At 39.3% G+C, this 22,582-nt stretch overlaps 1 protein-coding gene across 11 annotated transcripts in view; it reads right to left on the bottom strand.

Annotated features, from left to right (window-relative positions):
* FMNL2 (formin like 2) overlaps positions 1-22,582 on the bottom strand; it is a 398,204-nt gene that overhangs the window by 50,509 nt on the left and 325,113 nt on the right. For all 11 annotated transcript variants that reach the window (XM_058548973.1, XM_058548970.1, XM_058548965.1 and 8 more), the window contains 3 exons: positions 13,727-13,835; positions 9,924-10,000; positions 8,130-8,223 (listed from right to left, as the gene is read on the bottom strand). In XM_058548973.1, coding sequence (XP_058404956.1) covers positions 8,130-8,223; positions 9,924-10,000; positions 13,727-13,835 — 280 coding nt within the window. The remainder of the gene's footprint in view (positions 1-8,129; positions 8,224-9,923; positions 10,001-13,726; positions 13,836-22,582) is intronic.

Raw genomic sequence — 22,582 nt, 5'->3', positions numbered from 1 at the left:
GTTCTTTCGCACAGGAGAAACAAGGTGATCCTAAAATAGACCTTTAACATTACTCTGCAGAAATAAATGCCAGAATGGCAACTAAGTCCTGAGCAGCAACTAGAAATTCCCATTCTAATGGAGTTGGTGGTGATATTGCCAAAGCTGTTAAGAGTTTTGATTCAAGTTCTCTAATCAACTCACAGCAGAGCACTTCATACCATCCTTATGTACCTTACAACCATAACAACATCTAAATGCCATAGAGACACTTCCCAAGTGAAAGCTCCATGTGCAGGGACCTGTGCCAGCCTCTGTTTCAGATTCTATGGGGTCTTAAAGTAACACACAGCCCTCACTGCTTTTTCTGGAGGTCTTTCATTGTTATCTTCCCAGAATATGAAATAAGGGCACATAACGCCAATTGTTTTACAGTTGGCAAAGGGCACAGGTTTTAGAAATGGCATTTTTACAAGAATAAAAATAACAAAGAAGCAACACCCTATTTAAAAAAAAAAAAGTGGCTGCTAAGAATGAAATAGAAGATGAGGCTCCCTGTTGCATAAAATTGTACTCAGGCTTGTGGGGAGAGGGGAGGGTTTAATTAAAGTCAGGCTGAAAAGCAAGCATCTCCACAAATGCTCGTCAGACACCGTGATAATCTCATCTATCCCCAGGTACACTATCCTCTGTACTTCCTCTTTTATTATTTATTATTTTTTTATTTTAGCTCCCCCATGCCCACATCAAAGGAAAGTCCTGAAGATGTTAGAAGTGAAGGAATACAACAGCTGAGGGAGCAGACAACTGTCTGTCCGTGGAGGAAGAGGCCCAAGAAACGTGAAATATAAATGCAACGTTTCTGAAACAAACCTCAGACCCCAACCACACCCTGCTCTCTCAAAGTGACCTCATGCTGAGCCCAGGGCCAACGGACTTTCGGAGCAAAACAGAACAGCCATTTCTTTAATAACTGAGAGTCGATCTAGACAGCCAACGCTTGGAGAAGACTGGGGAACAAATCTCCTACAGCTGCTCCCTGCTACCTTTAGGCTACATGGCAACACGAAGACTCTGGAACAAGCAATGAGGTCCTTCCTGATCTGTCCCTAACTTCCTATCCACCTTTTCTCTTCCTACACCCTGCTCCCTATAAGACTGGAGAATCAAGGTAAACTGAAGTCCCTGCAGCTTTATTAAGATGCCACCTTCTTTGTATAAAATGACATCTTTACCCGGTGTGATAGGCTGAATAGGGGCCCCCACAAAGACATTCATGTCCTAATCCCTGGTACTTGTGAATATTTACCTTACACGTAAAAAAGGACTTTGCAGATACGATTAAGTTAAGGATCTTGAGATGGGGAGATTATCCTGGATTATCTAGGTGAGCACAATGTAATCATAAGGGTCATTAAAGGAAAGAGGGCACAGGATCAGAGTCAGAGAAGAGGCCATGAGTCACAGAACGTAAGCAGCTTCTAGAAACTGAAAGGGCAAGGAAATAGACTCTCCAAAAGAACACCACCCTGTAGATGCATTTTATACGTCTGACAGACCTGTAAAATAATAAATCGGTGTTGTTTTAAGCCACTAAGTGGGTGGCAATTTGTTACAGCAATGATAAGAAACTAATACACCTGGTTAACTCTTATTTATCCTAAACTCAGCTCAGGCACCCTTTCCTACAGGAAGCCTCCCCTGAGAGCTCCTACCCCATCTGCCTGCCTTCTTCCATCTCCTCTTGATTGGTTGTTCCTCCTCTTTGCAAAGCACCTGGGGCATTTACCTTTAGAGAGCCTAGCAGTGTAACTGTTGAAATATGTATCTGTTTCCCTAACTAGACTGGGATGCTCCCTCTTAGGAAAATGAATAAGAGGCCCTACTCTTATTTCCAGTGTTTACTAACGTTTCTGACACACAGTGGCAGTCAAATATTCATCAAAAGTTTTTTCAGTAAGTTAGCATGACTCATCCCTTAATGATCAGCAGGATACATGCCTTCCCTTCCTTACTAGACGATAAAGACACAGATGACGAACAAATAACTAGTTCATTACCGGAGGCTCAGAAATCCTATGTAAATGGCTCCTTTGTCCTCTAGAAAGGCTCTCAAAATATTGTTTGCCCATAAAACACTGGCTTGAAAGAAGTAGTGACTAACCTTTCTATTGCCAATGAAAAAGGTTATAAAACTTTCGGTCCTGAGGAGAAACCAAGTATTGGGTTGACTGAAGAAGAGAGAGAAAAGAGACCAACTAGAGATGCATTGGTAATTCTTGAAAAGTTACTGTATTTTCCAAAGATGACCACAACAGCCTCTCTCACTCCACATGTTCTTCTGCACTGTGACTCTCACACTCCACCATCAAGAAGTGAAGTCATTGCCTTCCCCTTTGCATCTGGATTGGCCTTAGTGACTCACTCATAACCATCAAAATGGTGGTTGACTGCCGAGACCAGCTCAGTAGACTTGTTGCAACTTCTGTCTCTTTGAATGCCAGCTCTCTGGATGCTTCTTCCTGGATGCTCCCTCTTGGAAGCCAGCTGTCATGCCATGAGAAGCTCCAGCCACATGGAGTTCTACATGGAGGCACACTGGTTGATAGGCTCTGCTGAGCTCAACCTTGGAGTCATCACAGCCAAGAAACTAGATACTTGGATGAAGAAGCTTCCAAATGAATTCCTGCCCCTAGGTCAATCAGATCTTCCCTGAGGAGGCCCTAGACATGATAAAGCAGGGACAATCATCCCTGCCATGCCTGGCCTGACTTCCTGACCCACAGCAGCCATGAGCCTAATAAAACTAAGTTTGGGGTAATTTATTATGTACAAGCAGTAACTGCAACAGTCAATGAACAGTCTAAAAAAATAACTACTGTGCCTTTGCTTCTTGATCCTAAGAAGACAGACTGGCCAGAAAAGAGTCTTGGTGAATCATATTAATCTAATTCTGGCCATACTGATATGTGAAATACACACATGCTCCTGAACTGTAGCTCCCATAATTTGAGATTTGAGAGAATACGTTGCTTCTAGTTTAGTGAGAGACTGAAAAAAGTCCCCTTCCCTCCATGTTGAAAATTTTACCATGGATGGAGTTATCTGGAAGGTCTTGTGCTGGATTTATAATCTTATACCCTCAAATGTTCCAGAGGTTAGATTAGATGGGATTAAACTCAGAGGGATGCTGGAAGCACACCAAAATGTCTGCTCTCTTTCCTGCCCAATTTGGTCCATGGTAAATAAAACCTGACAGGCTTTCTTAAATCAACTTAATAATGTGTAGCACGAGTGCTTTCAGATGCCCAGTAGCTAAACCACATCAGCTTTCTTAAGAAGCCTTCTAGCAATAGGCAAAAAAAATAACGGCTACTGCCAAGAGTGCTGTGTACAAGAGAGCTGGTGGCCTTGAGTGACTCATTTCACAAGGCTCCATCTATCTACATGGAAGGAGCTGGGACTTTAATAACCAAACTCAGGCCTCAGGCTTATTTGTTAAAACCAGATGCTGTCATTTTGGAAGCAGATGAGAACAGTTATAATCGATTTGGAATTCTGATGAACTCCAGGTGCATCTCTCAGCAGCCTGGGGGGCTGGTAGCTCCAAGCCCTCAGAGGCTTTTATTACTAGTGTCAGAGGAGGCTATTCCATTACAGTCTATGCGGTCTCTGTACTTCTTCCCTTTGATTTCAAATGGGAGCATTTTTTTTGCCAGACTTTTGGAGACACTCTCTTAAAGGCAATTTTTCAGATATATTAAAGAATGTAATGTAAAAAATTAGGAAGACGAAGAAAAGCTGAGGAGAGCAGGGTCTAGGTAGAAGACCTCAAGGTTCCTAAGGGAAATTGGATTACATATAGTGTTTATAACTCTAAAGCAGGCGCTAGTTGATGTGCTTAACCAGTAAGAGTAGTTTTATGACCCAGCGGATTGCTAGCTATGGTTCATGTCATTTGGGAGAGAAGAAAAAGCATGATCAGAACCCCAAATAGTGTTTATGGTGGCTCAGCTTCAAGGGCACAGCCTGAGAATCTAGCCGCATTTTAGGAATGCCTGCCCATTTCCCAGGCCTGTTTCTCCAGGCTCCTTGTCAACCCTATGCATTTCTCAACATCCTTCCAATCAACCCTTTCTTTTGTTTGTTAGAATCAGTTTCTGCTTCTTGCAAACAAGACCCTGAACTAATGCAAATATCAACAGAGTGACCTTTACTTCTAGATATATTGTTTTCTGTCTGGTAGGCCAAATGCTCAAAAACGTATATTGCCATGCAACTAAGAAAGTACCAATTTAGGGAAGATGGTAATATGTCCTTCCACGTACCTAAATTAGCCAATAAGGAAAAACAGATGACTCCTTATTCTCACTCTGATCCTCAATTCAGGACTATCAATTTGCATGAGGAGATGTTTCAACACCAAAACCAGTGTTAATTCCCTTTATTAAAAAAAAATTTTTTTAAGACAAAAGAATTCCAGTTGCATAATGACTGACTTAACGGTTTAGTCTTCATCTACTCTCTACACTCACATTTTCAGGCATGTCATAAACCATGTATGGTACAAATCTGAATTTATGTAATTAAAACTCACTTATCATCATCTACACTGAGGAGATATATGTGCTTGCTCAGTGACACCAGGCTTAGGCCCCAAGCCCCACACCCACAAAAAGCAAGGCCTTGGGTTAATACTCTTCCCACCATCAGATACCAATAAATTGGAAGTGCTTCCTATTTTTCTAAAACATGTACGTCAGACAACATAAGACATATAGCAAGATCCTTTGCAAAAAAACAGAAAACCAAACTTATTGGGATTCTGAATATTAATTGTAATATGAGAAATGGATGCAATTATACATAAAAATCTATCAGAAGCTAAAGGATACCTTCCTTCAATTTATGTTTGAATTAATGAGTCCAAATAGGACAGAACGGATTTGTTGCCTCAAGTAGAAAAAAAAATCTTGCTACATCCTTAAGACGTGTGATCTTTAAATTTCCTTTTAGCACCTGGTGTCTCAGCTCTGCTCTAACAATGATCAAAGTCCAAAGGGTCTGGCTACTCCAATGCCTATTACTTTATTTGCAAAAATAGACACTGATGTCTGATGCTGAACCACCCTTCACCAGTTCCCCCAGTGAAAACAGGAATAATCCTTTCACCCTTCTTAAGGAGATGAGTGGAATCCCAACTTTCTAAATGGGATAAAAAGCTTTAACAACAATCTTGAGGGCAAAGGCTCTCCTGTGGCCCTCCTCCCTGGTATCTTGGTACCTAGTATGGTACTCGCTCTGCCACGGACAGCTCAATAGGTATTACTCACTGACCAAACCCTATCTGCACAGGCATCTGAGATCAAAAGGACAACTCTTCCTAATCAAGAGCAGCTGGCTCCCAAACCTCCCTAAAGCCAGAAGATTCCGCTGACATTTTTGCCAAAAAGATTAAAGAATACACTCTTCACTATGATGTATAAGAAAAAAAACAATCCACTCACATAAAGATGGGAGAAAGGAAAAGAAGGGATTTAAAAGACTTTGGGCTGTGAGTGGCATTGCATTGTTTTAAAAAGCAAGATCAATATAAAGGAACACCTTTTTCAGCCTCAGATTGAACAGATAAATAGATTGATGCTCTTCTGACCCCATAAGAATCAAGTTTCTCAGGGGCATGCTCCTGTCCTGTCCTCATTCACAAGGCAATTAGGATTAATCCCTTTGCTTGGTCTGTCTACATGGACACCACAGCTTGAGGTTAATGCAGGCCAAGAGCACAGAGAGAACCAGCTCTGTCCTTGTCCCCTTTCCCGCGTGGACTGGTTCCTCTAAGATGTAAATGCTTGTCCAAGGAGAATCAGAACTTAAACACCCACCATCATTCATAAGTAATTACAGAAATGAGGCAGATTTTGGTTAAAGCTCTAAAAATTCAGTCAAAATTAATTTAGTTCTCATGTAGTATAGCCAGCTATTAGATTTAGTAGGATTACTTTTTCTTTTTCAACTAAGCACACACTATGCCCTAATTGGCTAAACCAGATACAATTCTGACAAGAGATAATTAAAACTCAATTCTGCAAGTATTTATATTCCTGTTATGCATAAGAAGGGCACTATATCTTACCTATGAGAAAACAAAATTAACATTCATCTCATGATTTACTAGCTTTAATTAATACTGATTCTATGCAATTATAATTTTAGCACATAATTTGACCTGCAGTACAATCAGATGCTTGTTATAATATGGCCCATATTGTAACAAGGGTCACTGATCACCGTAGAGTAAGTGCTTCCAGCGTGTGAAGGATTTGGCATGTGATGTGTTCAAATACGGCCTAATGATCAAGATTTTGGAGTTATATTAGATGCACATGCTGTTTCACTTTCATATTAGACCCTTCCACCCAAACATCTATTTCTTTATAATTGTAAATTTTATGTACTGATATATGATATATAAAAACATTCAGAAACAATCATTCATACACTCTTATCTCCCAAGACTCTTATTTGTTTTGAAAGTCAGAATATGAATTGAAGATTCACTATTATTCTTCAACATTTTCTTGGAACCTGGATATTTTTTCACTATCACTGAGGCTGGATAGATAAAAAGACAATATTTGGTTGTGTCCATGGTTGGCATTAACAAAATGGACAATATCAAAATCTTAAAGCAGTAACTGGGGGGAGGGAGGCAACTCAAATAAAGAGACAGCAGGACTGTTTTCCCTGTTGACACCTTTGAAGCTTCCCAGCCCATGTACAGAATTATGGGGTCACTCTCTAGTACATTTGGCAGCAGGGGTACTGAGTCCAATTAAGGGGGTAGGGTGGGAGGAATGGCTCCAAGGTCCCATCTAATTCAGTATTTCCTTCAGGAGAGTCACACCCAAGTGGGCCCAAATGTCACCTGAAAGGGAAGTTCAGGATCAGGAGCACCAAATTCTGATCCTGGATCTGCCACTTATCTAGCTATGTGACCAGAAGCAAATGATGTATTTGAGTTTTAGTTTATTCTTCTCTACATGGAGATACTAATACTTGTCTCACAGATGTTCTTATAGAACCAAATGGTTTCATGTGTGTACCTGGCACAGCCTCTGGCATAGTAGGTTCTCAACAAATACTGGCTGGGCCCTACTCCAGAGGCTCCCAGGAAAGGTGAGAGTTTGGAAGTCCCTCTGAACTCTGGATTTTAATCCAACAGCATCTGGAATCCAATGGGATCGCCAGGATAAGGCACAACTTGACTGAGGGTCCTACTGTAACCTGGGGCTCCAAGTGCCTTCAATTACCTTTGTAATGTCCTACCTCAAAGTAGCCTCAGATGTCAGGCACATACTAGGGAGCAAACAGGCACTCTTCCTGGCCATGTAACATGCACACCACCAAGGGCAACTGGCTGGTGAGTCCTTGGGTTAATATCATCTATGTGTAATTGTTTCTTCTTTGGTAGTTGTTTAGTTTCCATTTTCAACCATGCACGTCCATTGGTTTATTGTTTGCCTGTGACAGGTCAGCTGCTTAAGATCACCAACTGCTGAAATCAGTGTTTGCACTTATTTGATAGGTTTTTCATAGCATCCAGCAAAGCAATAATACATATGATTTGAAGAAAGAAACGATGATGAAAGAGTTCGTACAATTTACATAGCGGATGCTCAAAAATCAACCATAATGAGAACCACATACATTTAACAAAACCTGTTTTCAAATTGGCTAGTCCATATTCTCCAAAGGAAAATCAGTACTGCAAATAGTTTTTAACTTCTCTTGAAAATGAGACACCAAAGAAAGCTTGATGCATCCGTTTAAGATATTTAGACAAAAGTTCATTATTTCTCCCTTAGTGATGTCTTAGAAAATTAACTATTATACCCCTTAGGCCCTAGAATAAATAAAAAGGTAAATCACGGTGACGGATGTTAACTAGACACTGTGGTGATCATCTCACAATATGTAAAAATGTTGAATCATTATGTTGTACACCTGAAACTACTATGTTATATGTCAGTTATATCTCAACAATGAAAAAAGGTAACAAACACACAGAAAAAGCAAATCATTCTCTTTAAAGATATCCAAATATAAGATGTTTCTGTGAGCCTTCTTTTTAAAACTATGGAGTATCCTACCTCCTTAAAGTTGTCAAATGCTGATAAAATGATTTCATGCCCGCCTCTGACAAGACAAACGGCTGCCAACAGTTCTAAGACAAGAGCTTTTGTTCTGCCAAAACAAAAAGAAAAAAGAAAAACACAGATCAGTGAAAGTGACATGATGAATCAGCTGCTCTTTCCTTCCAAGATGGATATGATAATAACAAAATATTTGTCTGCGTATGTTCTTTAAACTTTTACTAAGACATAATTACAGGAAAGTACATTTTTAAACCTTTACTAACTTCTAGATATGTGATTTATCTAGGGTAGCAAATTTGGAAGGCATGTTCCCCCTCCCCAAATTACAAATTACTCACTAATGAAAATCAATTCTGGGAAGATTAGTCTTTTAGTCCTATCATCAGGTGAGACTCAGTACAATATGGCTGAAAAAGTTTTATTGATAAGCTAAAGAAAAAAAGGAAACTTGGGAATATTCAGGAAAACAAACCATTCGTTAAATATTTTCTCTGGTTTTAGAGTCAGAGATAAAACACATCCCAAAAAAGTTCAAAATCAACTGAAATTAATGTCCTACACTTCAAATCTGCTAATTTGCAGACAGCATCATAAAAATCCCCTATGACAAGGCAAGTTTCCATCATTCCTTCTTCCCATGCAGGAGAGCTGAAACGAACTGAATTACAGCTGTGCTAATAACAAAAATATTTTCTCTGAATCAAGAAAAGAAAATAAAACTGAAATATTTTTAGAAGGAGAACCTTAGAGATACAGCCTAAGTTTTCAAAAACAATGTGAAGGACAGCATTGTTTCTTCATAATAAGATCACTTCAGTATTTCATCTTTTTTCTGGAATAAAAGCTATTGCCAACCTCTAAACAAAGACCCTTCTGATAATCCACAGCATGGATTGTCTTAAGAAAAATGAATAATGACTTCCCTGTAGTGGAAGGCAGGGACAAAGAAGCATGACTACTTGGGACTCTAGTAAATTAAGGAAGCAATCACAAAGCTGCAAAAGCTTCAATCAGGGCAAGTTTGAAATAATAATATTCAACATTTAAACAGGACTTTATGGTTTGCGTTGTATTCTAAATCAGAAAGGATCTAATTTATAATCAGACATTTTAGTTGAATTCACAGTTTGCAGATACACAGTCTATACAGAGGTATCTGATGAAAGGGAATAACATGTGGGAAAGGCAGAATCCCTCACCAGAATAGAAAACACATTACAATAACAAAAATGAACTGATGAAGACATGCTTCCAGAGGTAATCTGTGATGTGAATAATACACGGGACTGGCCTTTACAGGAAAGTGCATATAAAAAGAAACCTGCATGCACAGTTATTTTTTTGTTTATTTCTTTGTTTGGTAATAGAAGCTACATATGTAAATGTTGCAAGTGAAGCGCAGACAAGGGAGAGTGGCTTTAGTTAGCTTTCCACAATAAGTGGTGTAGCGAAGTCTGTATCAAGACTCTCCTGGCCCCAGTTCCGACAACCTGGCAACCTCAGGTTCTCCACCAAATTTTGGTAAATTTGCAAAGATGCTAAGTACCAGGCCTCGAACAGAATGAAAGCTTGAAGAGAACAGTGAAGGGGCTCGAGTTGTCACCAGGTGCTCAGCTCTGCCACAGGTAAGAATGTAACCCAGCTATCTACACAGCCAAGGAGTCTACTGGCAATCTTAATTCAAAGAGCAGCACTTGAAAGTTTCCCAACTCTAACTTGGTTAAGTGTTGACTAGCTCTCTGCTTTTTCAAGTTAGACTTAGATTTGCATGTTACCAAGCAAGCTTACCTGGGATTCTTGTTGTTCAAGCTTAATGCAATCTCATTGACAGCATGTGGATGAGACATGACCATGTTGAAGCCATACTGAAATTAACATGGACAAAACAAAGTATTAGTAGTCACCCTGGGGACTGTCATTGGTGATTAAAAAACAAAAACCTGAAGTTTCTACCTAATGTAATTTATATCATCATAACTGCATTTATGTCTCTAGCACATGAGTGTCTGAACATATTTCTCTATGAAAAATTTTAGGAATCATACTATTATCAAGGGACCATGTTCACATTCTTTATGAATGAACTACATGTTTTTTTTATTAAAATGGTAAAAAGGCTCGAGCCCAGTGGTTCTCAATCCTGGCTGCTCATTAAATCACTTGCAAGAGTAAAAACAAAACACTGCTTCTCCAGGACCCACCCCAGGTCAATTTACTCTGAATCTCAAGGACGGGGCCCTGGCATCTGAATTTTTTTTAAGCTGATTTCACTGTGCAGCCAGGGTTGACAACCACTGTGTCCAGTCCCTTCTCTGGGCAATGGCTCTCAGGACCAAAAGCCTAGGAAAACCTGCCTTGCTCTGAGGCACGTTACCTCGCCCTTCTATAAAATGAAGCTTGGTAGCAGGCTCAAGAACCATCCCTGATTCTGCTGAGCTGAGGAATTATTCCTTCTCTTCCAAACTCACTCTTAGCTCATGACTTTATTTTCAACTACACTGAGATAATATAAGTAATCAGAAAAGAACTTCCAAAAGCTCCTATCACCACGTCAGCCCACCCACACGGATCTGTGGCTTACCACCTGACCTCTTCCTCAAGATGAACTCTCTTGTGCTGCAATGCCAGGCCAATCCCTCCACTAGGGTCCTTGATGCCATTCCCTCTTACTTACTCAGGAACATCAGATGCTCCAGCAATGCTCCCATCCCCCATCATTATTCTTCCCTCTCTCATTCATTACTATTAGCATAAAAACATGATGCAAATTCTCTTATCTTAAACAACAACAAAATCTCTCTTGACTCTGCAACCTGTGTCCAGCTACTGCCTCATTTCTCTGCTATCCTTTATAGCAAAACTCCAAGCACTCAGGGTCTCCGATTCTTCTGCTGTCTCTTGAAACCACTCCCATCAGGCATTGCATCCCACCACTCCAACGAAACTGTACGTGCCAAGATCACCAATGACCCGCACTTCGCTAGAGCCAACGGCCAACTCTCACTCACCTTACATGACACTGGTCATGTAAGCATTGGCCACTGAGCTGAGCACTATCTTCTTGAAACATTTCCTCTACTTGGTTCCCACCTTCCTGGCTACTTCTTAGTCTTTCTAGCTAGTTTTTCCTCATCTCTCTGACACGTAAACAGAGTGCCCCAAGGTTATTTGGGACCTCTTTGCTTTTCTGTCTACCCCTGTTGATCTCACTCACTCCCCTGGCTTTATATACCATCTATTAACTCCCAGATCTGTATCTCCAGCCCAGACCTCTGCCTTGAACTCAGGACTGGCAATTCCAACCACCTACTTAAGATCTCTACTTGGATGTATATGGACATCTCCAAGTTAACATCTCCGAAACAGAACTCCTAATCATATCTCCCAAATCTGCTGATCCTGCAGCCTTCCCCATCTTAGTAGATGGCATCTACTCAGGTGCCCAAGACATCATCTCACAGGTGCCCAAGACAAACACCTTGGGGCCACCCTCCACTCCTCGCCACATATTCAATGCTATTGCCTATATTACCAAAATAAAACCAGAATCTAGCCACCTCTCATCATCTCTACTCCTATAATCCTGGTCCTTGCCACTATCAACATTCACCTAAATTAATGCAACAGCCTCCTAAATTGTTCTACCTCCTTTTGTCTTTGCTCCCCAAAGTCAATCCTAAACACAGAAGCCAAAGTGATCATGTTATGTTCAAGTATCAGATCATGTCACACTTTTCCTCAGAATCTGTCAATAGCTTTCCACTCATAGTAAAGCCAATGTCCTGGGCCGGCCCCGTGACTTAGCGGTTAAGTATGTGTGCTCCTAAGTACGTGCGCTCCGCTGCTGGCGGCCCGGGTTTGGATCCCGGGCACGCACCAACGCACCACTTCTCCGGCCATGCTGAGGCCGCGTCCCACATACAGCAACTAGAAGGATGTGCAGCTACGACATACAACTATTTACTGTGGCTTTGAGGGGAAAAAAATAAATAAATAAAATCTTTAAAAATAAATAAAGCCAATGTCCTTTCACTGGCTTATAATGCCCAATACAATCAGGACCCCCTGTTAACTTCAGATTTCATCCTTTACTCTTCCCCTTCTTACTCATTCTGTTCCAGCCAACCTGACCTCTTTTATGAGCCTTGGGCACACCAGACTTATTCCTGCCTCAGGGCCTTTGCACTTGCCCTTGAATCTTCTTTCCCTAATATCCCTTACCTTGTTCCCTCATTCAAGTTGTTATTAAATATTATCTTCTCAGTGACACTTTCCTGGCTGGCCTATTTAAAACTTAACACACATTTTCAGCACTTCCTATGCCTATTTCTTGATTAGCTTTTCTACAGTACTTAGTCACAGTTCTCTGAGCCAGTCTTCCTGGGTTCAAATCTGACTTCACCACTTATTAGCCATATGATCCTGGGCAAATTACTTCACTTCTCTGTGTCTCGGTTTCCTCATCAGTAAAACGGGGAGGGTAATATTACCAATCTCACAAGACTTATGAGGCTTAAATTAATTAATAGGTTTAAAAGTACTAGACCTGCAGGAAGCACTATGTAAGTGTTACCTTCATTTCGTTACAACATCATCATCATCATCTGGAACGCCACATAGTTTACCAATTTATTTATCATCTCTCCCCTCACTAGAAAATAAGTTCCCTGGGGCATTTATTTATTTAATGCTGTATTCCTTGTGCCTAGAACAGGGGCTATCAGGCAATGTTCAAAAATATTAACTAATTGAAAGAATAAATGCATGCTTCCCTTCTTAAGTTCAATTTGGCACCCTTATATTGGGTTTGAACTCCAATACCAACCCCTCTACCTATGTGTTCATTGTCCATTTCTACTCGGACCCATCTGTAGCATCCACATCAATGGAAATCAAATCGTATTTTTTATTTGAATTAAGTTTTTCTAATTCTCATCCCTAGTTTGCTTTCCTAATTATTCTTTTGACTCTGTCAGTTCACCCTAGATACTCGAGGCTCTAGCTTCCACTTTGTGCTTAGGATTAATCCAACTCCCAGACTGCACTGTCTCTCCCAGCATTTCTCAGAATGAGGATAACCCGTGTCACAACCATCTGAAGGAGGAATCGGTATGTTTAACAAGAATCCTCCAAGTGCTTCTTATAAAGATTAGGAACCACTGGGTCCAACAGACAGTAATTATAACGTCTTGCCTGTTCATCGTATAATCCTTTCAGAACCACTGACCTACCCAGTGTGTGAGTCTATTCATTCCTTATGTTCTAAAGCTGTTCCATTACTGCCCACAACCAGCAGCTTACTCTGTGTTTAATGGTCACAAATATTTACCAAGTAAGCAAAACAAGTTTATCACTGTAGGAGGAGAATGTCTTCCCTTTAAACACATTATAAATTATAAATAAATGCTAATTAAAATGAGGGCAATGAATTAAATCTTTAGCATTAGAATGAACCAGATTTTTCTTTCTCAATAGAACCTCATTAAATCCTGATATTTACTTCAAATAGAAACAATACAAAGAAACCAAAGAGAACAAGATCTGAGTATGACGAATTCAGAATTTTTAAAAGATCAGAAACACAAACATACCTGATAATTCATGATGGCACGTAAACACATGATACAGACATGTACGTCATCTTTCTTACTCACTAATCTTGAATTTTTCAGGGTTCTTCTGCTTGGCAAAGTATTATATCTACAAATAAAAAGGGAAAGTTCTATAAAACTATAGATTACTTTCTTAGCATAGGCACACGCAATTGAAAAATGGACATTGTCCTCTACCTTTAGCTGCACCTAAATGAGGATTGCAGGGCAAAACCCCACCACTAAGTTATTTCCACAGACTGCAAGGCCTACATAGTTCTCTGTACTGGTCATCACCTTGTCAGGGCAGATACCCACGGACAATGAAACTCAACCCCACCCACAGCATATAACAAATCAAACTGTAGGTGAGATTCAACAACCCCAGGCTCCTAATCCGTAGGCCACGCTGAATTTGCACAGGTGATCTGAGGCCGTACGCATGCAGATTGCATTTGCAAACAAGTGAAGGGGTGAAACTTATGTAGACCTCGGATCGTCTGACCGAATTGTAACTGCACTTTCCCATTACTGTTCTCCACGGTCCCTGCTTCAGAATTTAAGTCTAGGCAAGGTCATATATCAACAACTTTGATATTGGCCTGTGATAATAGATCTTAATATATGCAAAACCTTAATATATGCAAATGCCCCCACAGCCTGATCCCTCACCCAAGGCCTGGTATGGCAGCTGAAACTTAGAGGGAAATATGCTGCTATTTCACAGGATTAAGATGTTTCAATATTAGGATTCCTTCTAGAGACCCTACATTGCTAAGCCTTAGTTCTCTTGACTGGAGAATTATCCGAGCCTGCAAGGAGTAAAGAAGTGACAATGTAACACGGTGCAAATAGAAAAGATGACAACACCAGGGCCTTCAATATGAGCTTTAAATTACTGCCTCAGAATGGAAACACAGATAAGTTTTCCCTGCAACTCCAAGCCTAAAATAAAAGCAAATTTCAAAAGTTGTCAACTACTTTCCTATAGAGAGTCAACGACAAACACACCACAAAATAAGCTATATGCCTTCTTTCTTCAATGGAACTCATTAAAAAATTTAAAGTAAGGTATGATTAATATTAACTACTTTCAAAAGTCCCACAGGTGCAGGCTAAGAGTTGAAAACGAATTGACAGGTTTGTCTGAAACTGTTCAGCTGGGCAGCCTTTTTTTAAAATTTCATTTTCTATTCAAAAACTATCAAACAGAAGAAAGATTCTTTCACATAAGCCTACTAATAAACCAAATAAATTTTTGAAAAGCACTCAATAAGTCACTTGCCTCAATACACCTGAGCGTGTAAAACTTAGTTTGCTCACACTCGTTATAAGAAGAATGCTTTATTTGAGGACTTCCAGCTTTATTCACACTGGGAAATAAAATTTCAAGAATGGATGTTGGCCTAATTCAGTTTTGAATGCAAAAACGAAGTTAACGAAACAAATTCAGATTCTGGTGTTAGTAAGCCCAATTTCAACATCTAAAATCCAACTTTGCACTGTGTCACTTTGCCATAACCCCAGCCTGAGCATGACTGCCAACACAGTTGATGGGGGTCTCACAGAGACTGGCGCATCCTCAAACCACCACCACACGGCCAGTCGGACCCAAGAATATGTGATCTTAGTCTACATCTGAAGTTCTTTCCCTTCCTCTACCTTTCTTAATTTAGTTTAATCTCCATTTTGTATTTCTTTAGTGGAATCACTTGTTAGGTATATAATAGTTGATGAGAGAGACAGCTGTCATTTGAATTGAAAGCAACGGCTACTAGAGTAAAACAAAGTGATCTAAGATTAAGTTTAAAAAAAAAAGGTGACTTTAAGGAAATCAATTGCCCTCCGCTGAATTATATTTATATGCAGCAACGACTGTGGGAGATACACTGACCACAGCAAACTACTTTAAGGAAGATGGGATAGATCATTCTACATTGTCACATGTTTCTGCACCACTTCCAAATGAATTCTAATGACTCCACCAAGCAGACGAAACTCACACATTTAATGGTGTTACCCAAGAGGTGTAAAGTAACACAGTAGGTTTTCTTTTTATTTGTTAATCTAGTTTTTCAGCCATATTGTAATAAGACTCTTTCTAAGAAGCCAAAATATCTGTCATTACTTGCATTATTTGCAGAAACCAGGAAAAATTAAAATAATATTCTACTCACTAAATATTAACACAAAAGGCATCTATTTGTTGTAGTAGGTGGTTAATCTCAAATACATATTCTGGATCAACATTTAAAATGTATTTAATATAAAACAGCACATGCATGCTTATCAACATTTAAGGAGTTCAAAAAACATACATGTCAATAAATAAAAACAATGTGTATTTAATTTAATAATGATATTCTATGCACAAAAACAATAGAGCTAAGCTCTTTTCTAAAGGGTATGGTATTTAAAATTTATTTTTCTCCAATTTTTGGTTTTTACAAAAATAGAGTGGGAATCAAAGGCAACATTTGAACTTGTTGTGTTTAAAAATCATAGCATCACAATAAATAAAAAACACCACCAAGCCAATAACAACAAAAACTCATAGCATTGACAGCTGAAGGAGATCTGTGATATCAATTATACCAACCTTTCCTGATACAGATGAGAAAACTGAAGCCCAAAGAAGTTACAGCTACAGAGGAGGCAGAAGTAAGAGATGAGACCAGTTAAGACCCCAAGTCTCCGCGCTGGGATTCCAGGCAGTCACTTTCTACAAGTTGCTTCTCCACCTCACTCATCGACAATCTGTCAGGTTATCATGTGAAAAAGCTACCGCCTACAGCCATATGTGCTGGCGAGTTCCTTGTCAAATGTTTATATGCTGTCATTCTGACAGCGTTTTCTGCTTTAGTCCTATATGTCATTGCCCCCACTCGCTCCAAAATTATTTCACCATGAAGGATTAAGGCTGAGTTTGCTGAGAGCGGCAGCATCTGGGCATCTTCTTCAGAACACAGCAACCAATCCACTTGGCAAAGATTTCTTTTGAAATCTTTATCCTGTATCACTTACCAGGAAAGTGAGGATTTTTTTAATAGGAAATTTGCTCTATGTCCCATTCAGTAAATGCACCCTGATAAATGTCACATCTACAAAGTATTTGCAAATACAAAATATCTGCAAAGGACTTAATGTAGGATCACCTTCAATCTCCAAGGCTAGATTTCAGGGACTGTACCACGAGTTAGCATGTACATTAATCTACTCTTCAGCATGCACATTTTGCGGAATTTGACAATCTATATAACTAGATATTTGGTTTATTTGCTTTAATTATCATCTGAGTAATGTATTACCTTCTTCTTTTTGGATAGGTTTTAAGTTAAGCTCTAATGCACAATGTCGATATTATCCAAAAACATACCTCTGTGGAGCTGGTTTTAACAGATCCCCCAAGTCGACTCTGAAATACCAACCAACCGAATTAGGACCTACTTTAGGTAGATCCTAAAGTGGGTGGATCTACTTTACCACGACAAGGACACCTGGACAATGAGCAATCTAGAAAAAGTGACCTCTGGTGCTCTCCACCAGCCAGAGGACATCAAACCAAATCTCTTGTTGAAGCCCCAAAGTTGGTTTTATCAAGCATCTACTGTTTATGCTAAACTCTACTAAGCGCTGAGAGAAAATGAAAGATAATGGTGTTGCTTCTGTCCTCAAGAGCTGACCATCTAGTTTAGGAACCAGTAGATAAGTATATACTGTAGTCCCTGAATTAAGATGTTCTCTGTTTACTCGAGCCCCAGCCCACCCCTTCCATTGCATGCACATTATAATGTGTAAAATGAACTCAACAACAGTACACACACCTGCACAACACAATATGGTGGAAGGATGATAGATACACTTTCTCAAAGGAGGACACTTGTTTTTGCAAAGCATCATACTTAAAATCCCCATATAGTCAACTTTTTTTCTCAGTCAAGCCAGACCTGATTGAATTAATATGGATCTACTCTCGGTAACTGTCTTTAGGCATATGAAAGTTATTTTTAAATGGGGCTCTAACTCAAGAAGTAAACATAAGAAGAACGGACAAATTGTGAGATGAGTATCATAAAGGTGACATGACAATAAACATAATTAAACATGAAATATTATCAATGCAGATTTAAAACATACCCATCTTACAGTTCTTTGAATGGTGGAATTACAAGATACTTCATTATTTTTATCTATATTTTAAATTTTCTACAATGGAAGTGTATTACTTTCCAAATAAGGGGAAAAAAGTTGCATAAAAAACGAACTCTTATAGATGTCTAGGTTTATATCTGCCTAAAAACAGAGGGCTAACTAGATAATGTGATCATAACGCTCTTCCCTCCTCAGGCACCCTGGTGAATGCTTCCTAGAAAGCCTTTTAGGTAGAAAGCTGGTCCTGATCTACCCTTATAAAGCAAAGTTTCAGGTTTCTAAGAGGCCAAACTCTATCATAACACCAAACTTGGTAACCAAAGAACCAAGTATCATCAGAAAAACTAAGCTTTGAGATCTTATTCCCCGGTGCTGCAAATGTCCACCTGGATGTCAATAAGCCTGAATACAATGATTAATGGTCCCCATAGAAAAAGGATGAGGGTAACTGATTAGTGCCACAAAACTCTACCATGTATATGAGTCACACTGCTTCACTCAGGTAGGGTTGGAAAATTACAGCAATAATCAGTCACCAATTAAAAATTCAAACAGCTCAAATGAAACTAGTCATAAGAGCCAAATATTGCATTACAACATACTGTCGCATAATCATGTTAACACAAGTAAATACGATCTGATATACTATCTTTACAAGGGTAGATAAGGCGGACCACATCCGGTTCTATGTCACAGCCCTTCAGGCTAAGCTATCTTCACCTTTCACAAGCATTGATCACCCTGTTCTACCTATTTGAATACACTTTCCACAAAGACCTGAGCTTTACACGGATTAAGTTGGTGACTCAGTAGGATTAAGTATGGGTGCTTCTGTGGCATACGTTCCGTTACATAATTACATAAAGTGAAACCAATTACTATAATATTTTCTTCCTGAAGTTACTATGAAACTTCATATAAAATAGAGACCACTGGAGCCGAGTCAAATCAGAGACTGTCCCTCCAGTTCACTGTAGTATATTTAAGAGGCCCCAGTGAGAGGTAGCACCAGTTTACTCCAGAGTCTCCTATGGATAATTAAGGCAGATGAGCTTCATCCTGCCCCATAGAATGTGTCTTGAGTGATTGCAGATTTTGTCAACAGCTAATGGTGCATGTTCTCTTAACTGAGACTTGAAATTGGCTTCTTCCTTAGTAGTTCCCAAATCTCATGATCCATCATAGCTTAATCCTAGAGGAGGAGAAGGAGAAGCAGGAGGAGGAAGAGGAGCTTGGAAAGACCAATTCCATTCTGCCTCCTCCATTGGCTACCAGGCTGATGGGCCACACTGTGTGTGTATGGTTTTCAAGGCTACTATGGAACTGGAGAGGGAGGGAGGGGAATAGCACAAGTTAAAATGCCACAAAGCTAGCTGTTCTTACCGAGATTCAGTTGTTTTTCCTGAATAGATGTTCCCTAGATTGCTGCAAGATTTTAATTTCTAGAGTTCTGAAAAAGTTGATTCTGGCATATTTTGCCAGTTTCCTCGTGGCCTTTATGGATGAGAGCATTTACAGGTCCACACTCTACCATTTTCACTGATATCCCATAACAGACCTTCGGAGATTATTTTCTGCCTAACGTATTCATTCTGAATAAGTGTAAGAATTCCTTCAAGTTGATGGGAACAGATCTAATGAGGTCCTGAAACAATTAGGTCTCTCAGATGTCTCTGGATAGGTTGCCTGAGATGTGAAGATCAGAGGGAACTCCTTTAGATTCCAAAAGCGAAAAACAAGGGAATGAAATATTTAAGAAGGAGTAGTGACCCAATGCCTGGACCACTGGGGAGGACTACCTAAATGCCATCCTGAGAACCCTTCTTTCCCCAGATGGGCAAGCAGAGCTTTGGGGCTCTGGATGCCTGGACACAAAAGAGGGGTTTCCCAGAGGTAGAAAACAGCCCTAAGTCTAATTCTGGGGGCTCCTGCCATTTGTAGGAAAAATAACGGGGAAGAGATATTTAGGGCTGTATTTTGAGATCTCAAGAGTTTTCAGGAAATCCTGTTTTCTAAGAGACCATTTTGACAAAAACTTTGTAGGGAAACTAACATCACCAAATTTCTCAGGTCCTCTTCTCCATCAACTGTGAGAATTGCCTGCTATCTTGTCAAGCACTGAAATAAAACTGTTACCCTAGCATTCGAAGACGAGAGACTATCTTGGAAGAGCTGCCAAGTAGAATTCACCAAGTTCCGTGAATATGGAAAGACACAGATTACAAAATTGACTTAAGATCAAAACCAAACAGAAATGACTCTAACCACTTGTATTTATGCATCAGTAGTTATATGTACATGAAATAAGTGAAGAAGTTATAAGTCAATGCTAGTATGAGTAATAGTCATAAAAAACTAATTTTTCCAAATATCTTTTAAGAAACCCATGCAACACATTTCCTGTTTAGTACTATGGTGACAACTGCACCACCTACTTTATGCACAGCAATGAATCTGCCAAGAAGCAGGTAGTGAACAGCTCTACCTGCACAGCACGGGCAGCAGGTGCTGTGGGGAAAGAAGGAATTTCTGTTTTCAAAGACCCTCAGAATGTCTGATTAATGAGCTCCAACCAGTTGACTTATTCTCCTCAACTACAAGGCAAGTGAAACCTGAATTTTTGACTCCAGAAGGCAAAAAGAATGGCAAGGTCAGCAAAGGAAACACGGGGAAGTAGCTCTCCTGGATCCGCTTCACGACAGATTAGATACCCAGGAATTTCTCCTGCCAGGTACCTGTTAGTAGCCTGAATTATATATAATGCTTGCTAAAGTTCTGGTTAGAGTCACGTTTTGCTGTCCTTAACCCATTACTCATTGTACAGGAGTTAACAAAGGAAGCTACAGTAATTCTGAACTAGTTCCTCATGTTTAGGAATATAACAGACAAGTTGGACTACAAACTAAAAAGCTTCTGCACAGAAAGGAAACAGAATAAAAAGGTAATCTACGGATTGGGAGAAAATATTTGCAAACCATATATCTGATAAGAGGTTAACATTCAAAATATATAAGAACTCCTATTACTCAATAGCAAAAAAAAAAAAAAACCCAAATAACCCGATTAAAGAATGGGCAAAGGACTTGAACAGACATTTCTCCAAAGAAGACATACAAATGGCCAACATCACTGATCATCAGGGAAATGCAAATCAAAACCACAATGATACATCACCTCATACCTGTCAGGATGGCCATTATCAAAAAAACAAGAGATAAGTTAGCAAGGATGTGGAAAAACTGGAACCCTTATACACTGTTGGTGGAAATATAAATTGTACAGCCACTACGGAAAACAGTCTGGAGGTTCCTCAAAAAATTAAAAATAGTACTACCATATGATCCAGCAATCCCGCTTTTGGGTATTTATCCAAAAGAACTGAAACCAAGATCTCAAAGAGTGATCTGCACTCCCATGTTTATTGCAGCATTATTCGCAATAGCCAAGATGTAGCAACAACCTAAATGTCCACCAATAGATGAATGGATAAATAAAATGTGATAAAATAAAAAAGAAATAATAATTATGTGACGTGATAGAGGTGTCAGTTAATGCTTTAGTGGTAATCATACTGCAACATATAAATGTAGCAAATAAACATTTGTACATCTTAAACTCACACAATATTATAATTATATTTCAATAAAAAAACAAAACATTACATATTCACCCACACACAAAATATTAAGTCATGAAAGACAAGGAAAGGGTGAGGAACTGTTCCAAATTCAAGGGCACCACACAGACACAGCTACTAAGCACAATAAATGATCCTTGCATTGGATCCTGGACAGAGTTTGAAAAAAATGTTAAGAAAGACAAAGGGATAACTGATGAAACTGAACAGACTAAAAGATTGTGTCAATATGAAAACGTTCTAATTTTGATAATCGTACCACGGTTATGTAAGAGCATGTCTTTGTTCTTAGGAAATCTACACTAAAATAATTAGGTGTAAAGGGGCATGATTCTGCAACCTACTCTCAAATGGTTAAGAACTGCGTATATTTACAGAACAAGTGTGAAAACAGTACAGTAAATGGGGCTAATTGTTAACAATTGTTGAATTGTGTAAAGAGCATAAGAGGGATCACTGTACTATTCTTGCAATTTTTTTAGTTTTAAATGATATCAAAATAAAAAGTTACCAAAAGAAAATGTGGTAAACACATGCAATGGAATATTATTCAGCCTTGAAAAAGAAGAAAATCCTGCAATATGCAACAACGTGGACGAACCTGAGGAAGTTAGGCTTAGTGAAATAAGCTAGTCACAGAAGAACAAATGCTGTATGAATCCGTTCATATGAGATATCTAATAATAGTCAAACCCATAGAAGCAGAGAATAGAATGGTGGTTGCCAGGGCTGGGGGAAGGGCAAAACGGAGAAGTGCTAATCAATAAATTTGCTGCACATCATTGTGCCTATCGTTAACAATACTGTATTGTACACTTAAAAATTTGTTTAAGAGGGTAGGTCTCATGCTAAGTGTTCTTACCACAAGAAAAAAATAAAAGCAGTACATTACAAAAATAACAATAGGTGATAAACATAAGAATGAAGGATAAGTAGTGTGTCTATAATTCTGGGAGTACAGGAGAAAGAGCACTACTCCTGAGCAAAAGCTAGATATGGTCAAATACTGCACTTGCTCCAAGATCTACATCTGCAAAGCACCAGCATTTAGTAGACACCAAAATGGA

This window comes from Diceros bicornis, chromosome 10, assembly GCF_020826845.1.
Source record: "Diceros bicornis minor isolate mBicDic1 chromosome 10, mDicBic1.mat.cur, whole genome shotgun sequence".
Taxonomy (NCBI): Eukaryota; Metazoa; Chordata; class Mammalia; order Perissodactyla; family Rhinocerotidae; genus Diceros; species Diceros bicornis.
Note: the sequence above shows the minus strand (reverse complement) of the source record. Positions and strands in the feature narration are given on the sequence as shown.